General features: G+C 41.5%; 1 protein-coding gene across 2 annotated transcripts in view; it reads right to left on the minus strand.

Annotated features, from left to right (window-relative positions):
• SLC39A9 (solute carrier family 39 member 9) overlaps nt 1-1,218 on the minus strand; it is a 44,918-nt gene extending 43,700 nt beyond the window's left edge. Inside the window, exon 1 of one of the 2 annotated variants that reach the window (XM_007454442.1) lies at nt 772-1,218. In XM_007454442.1, the coding sequence (XP_007454504.1) occupies nt 772-867 (96 nt within the window). In that variant the 5' untranslated portion in view covers nt 868-1,218. The remainder of the gene's footprint in view (nt 1-771) is intronic. The other variant, XM_007454443.1, reaches the window with a different exon arrangement.
• Nucleotides 1,219-1,441: the final 223 nt, after the last annotated feature.

Consider the following 1,441-nt stretch of genomic DNA (forward strand, 5'->3'; position numbering starts at 1 on the left):
TCAAGAAATCATGTAGTAGTTTTTCTCCCTCAATCTTTGAGCGCTATGCATGTTGTGAACTCCTTATGACAACCTGAAGAACCTATCTGCACTTTCATTGAAAAATGCTTTCATCATTCTTCCCTGTTAATGTTTGTTCAAGTAATGATAAAGAATCAAATAAATTAAACAAAATGTCAAACCATGTTAACAAAAAATTCATTTCTAAACAAACATTTGAAAACAACTTCAAAAACCCATTCAATGGTCTCCTTCTTTAAAAGGAAATGTGACTTAAGAACAATCTAATTTAGTGTTTTTCTTACTTCATTATTACAGGTATCCAAAAAAATACCTTTCCCCAAAAAGCTATGCTTGATTTTCTCAAAAAGAGAAGTTATATTGATTTCAACTCATATGGACAAACAACAGTCTCCATTTATATTTTAATTGCAATCTAGAATCTTGATTCTTTGGAACTTCTGGGTATCAAAAGAACATTATGGTGCCTCTCTCCCGTAAAATGCACAGAGTCCCAAATTTTGGTATGCAATTTCGGCGAGTTCAGAGTATTCCAGAATCTTCAGTGGATCCGCCCACCCCCGTTAAGAACTCTAGTGATGAAGAGGAGGTTTGTTTCTATTATTACATGTTATGCATCTTTCGAAAAGATAGTCTTTCTTAATAAGACCTTTAACTCTGATATTAACTGGGGAATCAGCTTCCCTTCACAACTGTCACTACTTCCTAGCTGCCATCCTGACAGTTAACAGAAAATTGAGAACTTCTTACCTCCGAGAAATTAACAGCCAAAGGAATGATTCCAGCCACGTAACATCCCACCAACATAGCCAGAGACAGCAGACTAATGGAGATGAAATCATCCATTCTGCCCTCCTTTATTCACCCACCACCAGACTACAGATTCTCGAGGCTTCGAAGAGTGCTTAGGTTCTTAAACGCGTGTGGTTGTTCAAAGATAACAAGTGGACTTTCAGTTCCTTGGTCCTCCCCACCGGCAGATGTGTTCACGAGGCACTTTTCTCTTGAACGTACCTGGAAACAGCCCCTTTTTGCTAGTACTAGCACCAGAGAGAACTTAAGAGCAATTTTAGGTCCCTGCCCGTAAATTTTCCGATACCAGTCACTGGATTCCCGTGGGATAACAGATGAGAAAAGTCAATGGGAAATATAAGAGTGAGCGATTTCTTCAGTCGTCGGAATAAGGGTAGCACAATGGGCCTACTTCCTCCACGAACAGCGTTCCAAACGGCAGCAGAAAAGGACGAAAACCCAAGCGAACTCGTTCGTTCTTCCAGCGGCCCTATCTCCCCGGGGCCGCCCCGCCTGTGATCCTCAGGCTGGTCTGGGACCAGCCCACCAATCCCGGCAAACTCTCTTCCGAGTCTAGAATGAGGAAAGGAATCCTGCAGATTTCTAACGATGGGCCTTAGGGGTTCAG

The sequence above is a fragment of the Lipotes vexillifer genome, unplaced genomic scaffold (genome assembly GCF_000442215.2).
Source record: "Lipotes vexillifer unplaced genomic scaffold, Lipotes_vexillifer_v1.1 scaffold197, whole genome shotgun sequence".
In the NCBI taxonomy this organism is placed as follows: domain Eukaryota; kingdom Metazoa; phylum Chordata; class Mammalia; order Artiodactyla; family Lipotidae; genus Lipotes; species Lipotes vexillifer.